Raw genomic sequence first — 3,327 nt, forward strand, 5'->3', positions numbered from 1 at the left:
TGAGTCAGCGAGCCAAGGATCTGAGCAAGCGGAGCTTCTCCAGTCAGCGGCCAGGCATGGATCGTCAGAACCGGCGCCCAGGCGCTGGGGGCAAGACTGGCGGTGGTGGCAGTAGTGGAGGTGGTGGTGCAGGCCCTGGGGGACGGACTGGCCCAGGACGAGGGGATAAGAGGAGTTGGCCCTCTCCCAAAAACCGAAGCCGTCCTCCTGAGGAGCGACCTCCGGGACTTCCTCTGCCTCCGCCACCCCCCAGCAGTTCTGCTGTTTTCCGCCTGGACCAAGTTATCCACAGCAACCCTGCTGGCATCCAACAAGCTCTGGCCCAACTTAGCAGCCGCCAAGGAAATGTAACTGCACCAGGGGGGCACCCAAGGCCTAAGCCTGGGCCTCCCCAAGCCCCTCAGGGCTCCTCCCCTCGGCCCCCAACCCATTATGACCCCCCGAGGGCCAGCAACGCTATCAGCTCTGACCCCCACTTCGAGGAGCCAGGGCCGATGGTGAGGGGGGTGGGCGGGACTCCCCGGGACTCTGCCGGGGTTAATCCCTTCCCCCCCCCGAAACGGCGGGAGCGGCCTCCCCGAAAACCGGAGCTGCTGCAGGAGGAAACTGTGCCAGCTTCTCATAGCTCTGGATTCTTGGGCTCTAAGCCTGAGGTCCCAGGCCCTCAGGAAGAATCCAGAGATACAGGCACAGAGGCCCTAACTCCCCACATCTGGAATCGTTTACATACTGCCACAAGCCGAAAGAGTTACCAGCCTGGCTCCATAGAGCCCTGGATGGAGCCCCTGAGCCCCTTTGAGGATGTGGCAGGCACAGAGATGAGTCAGTCTGACAGTGGGGTGGACCTGAGTGGAGGTTCTCAGGTGTCATCAGGTCCCTGCAGCCAACGCAGTTCCCCCGATGGAGGACTTAAGGGGTCAGCAGAGGGACCCCCCAGGCGGCCTGGAGGACCCTCACCCCTAAAGGCTGTTCCTGGTGAGAGTTCATCTGCCTCTGAACCCTCCGAACCTCATAGGAGACGGCCACCTGCTTCCCATGAGGGGGAAAGAAAGGAGCTGCCCCGGGAGCAGCCTCTGCCCCCTGGTCCCATAGGCACAGAATGATCACAGCGCACAGACCGAGGCCCAGAGCCAGGCCCTCTCCGACCAGCCCACCGAGCGGGCTCTCAAGTTGAGTTTGGCACGACCAACAAGGACTCAGACTTGTGCCTAGTGGTAGGAGACACTTTAAAAGGAGAGAAGGAGTTGGCGGCATCAGCCACAGAGGCCGTGCCCATATCCAGAGACTGGGAGCTGCTCCCCAGTGCTTCTGCTTCAGCTGAGCCACAGGCCAAGAGTCTGGGTTCTGGGCAGTGTGGTCCAGAGCCCAGCCCTTCAGGTCAGCGTCTGTACCCTGAGGTCTTCTATGGTAGCCCTGGACCTCCGAACTCCCAACAGGTCTCTGGGGGTGCACCTATCGACTCCCAGTTACATCCAAGCAGTGGAGGCTTCCGGCCTGGGACACCCTCAGTACACCAGTACAGGTCACAGCCTCTGTATCTGCCCCCAGGTCCTGCCCCTCCCTCAGCACTGCTCTCTGGGGTAGCTCTCAAGGGCCAGTTTCTGGATTTCTCAGCACTGCAAGCCACAGAGCTGGGGAAGTTGCCTGCTGGGGGAGTTCTCTACCCTCCACCGTCCTTCCTCTACTCTGCAGCTTTCTGCCCCAGCCCTTTGCCTGACCCACCCTTGCTTCAGGTACGCCAGGATCTGCCATCCCCTTCAGATTTTTACTCTACCCCTCTGCAGCCAGGTGGCCAGAGTGGCTTCCTTCCTTCAGGAGCCCCTGCGCAGCAGATGCTTCTACCTGTGGTAGACTCTCAGCTGCCAGTGGTGAACTTCGGCTCCCTGCCGCCAGCGCCACCCCCTGCTCCACCTCCTCTTTCTCTGTTACCTGTGGGTCCTGCTCTCCAGCCCCCCAACCTGGCTGTGCGGCCCCCACCTGCTCCTGCTGCCCGGGTCTTACCTTCACCCGCCAGGCCCTTCCCCGCTACCTTGGGGCGAGCGGAGCTTCATCCAGTAGAGCTAAAGCCTTTCCAGGATTACCGAAAGCTGAGCAGCAACCTTGGGGGTCCTGGGTCATCACGGGCTCCCCCATCTGGAAGGCCCTTCTCTGGTCTCAATTCCCGGCTCAAGGCCCCACCTTCCACCTACAGTGGAGTATTCCGGACTCAGCGCATTGACCTCTACCAGCAGGCTTCCCCACCAGATGCCCTGCGCTGGATGCCGAAGCCTTGGGAACGGACAGGGCCACCTTCTCGAGAAGGGCCTCCCCGAAGAGCAGAGGAGCCCGGGCCCCGGGGGGAGAAGGAGCCTGGATTGCCTCCACCCCGCTGAGGGAGTTCCCCTTGACCCCATCCCCGGGGCTTGTATATAGATTATAAATATATAAGGGGGAAGGGGTGGGTGGGGAGGGGTCGTGGGTCTGGAGTCTCACTGCCCCTCTTCTCTTCCCCTAGTCCCCTATCCCTGGGGCCGTTTGTTAAAAAAGAATAATAAAAGAATTTAAAAAAAAGGGAAAAAAAAATTTGTGAAATTGGTCTTGTCTAACAAAGGTACATATTTCCCTTGTGGCAAAAGGGACATATGACTCTCCATTGACTTGTTCTTATAGAATATCAATTCCCATTCTGACCTTCTTTATTCCTGAAGGGGCTAAACATACTTTATATAAATTTAAAATCCCCATTAGGTTTCTGTTCTTTTCCAACATCCTGTCCCCTTCCTCATCATACTAACTCCTAATACGTGCTAGAACCCCCCCTCCTCTCTGTGAGTCCTTTTTCCTGACCAACCTATCTCCTTTTTTCTCTTCTGATTGTATTCCTTCTCTTTTCCTAGACTTGATCATATCAAACCTGTTTCTTTTCTCTATATCCTGAAATATTCCGGATGCCTCTGAACATTTTCCTCTCTTAACCATAATGAAATTGCTACTCTACTAATGCAGTGGTTTCTGCTTTGGTGGTTCCTTTACTTTCCCTGCTCATTCAGTTTGGATATTTAAAATACGAAGTTACTCAAGTGACAGTAACTCATCCCACAATATGTAATATAATATATGTATATTACATCTTTCAATGAATTTGTGCAGAAATGTCCTAGCTTTCATTTTTAAAGGACTTAAGACAAACATGAATCAAAGCCTCAAACACAGAACAGCTATGATTGCCATCACACACATCAAGCAATAATGATAAATATGTTTAAAAATAGTATTACCTCAGTTTCATGATGAACACAATTGAAAGTAAATGACCACGTCATGAAAGTTATGCATTTCTAATCTGAG

General features: G+C 55.0%; 1 protein-coding gene across 1 annotated transcript; it reads left to right on the top strand.

Moving 5' to 3' along the window:
* Positions 1 to 5: 5 nt before the first annotated feature.
* Positions 6 to 2,562, top strand: LOC116889805 (protein PRRC2A-like; the record flags this gene model as incomplete). Its single annotated transcript, XM_032890652.1, is given in 1 exon segment — positions 6 to 2,562. A coding segment is annotated over 1 exon segment (2,367 nt), but the record flags the coding sequence as incomplete, so codon positions are not given.
* Between the last annotated feature and the right edge of the window lie 765 nt (positions 2,563 to 3,327).

This window comes from Rattus rattus, unplaced genomic scaffold, assembly GCF_011064425.1.
Source record: "Rattus rattus isolate New Zealand unplaced genomic scaffold, Rrattus_CSIRO_v1 flattened_line_175917, whole genome shotgun sequence".
Taxonomy (NCBI): Eukaryota; Metazoa; Chordata; class Mammalia; order Rodentia; family Muridae; genus Rattus; species Rattus rattus.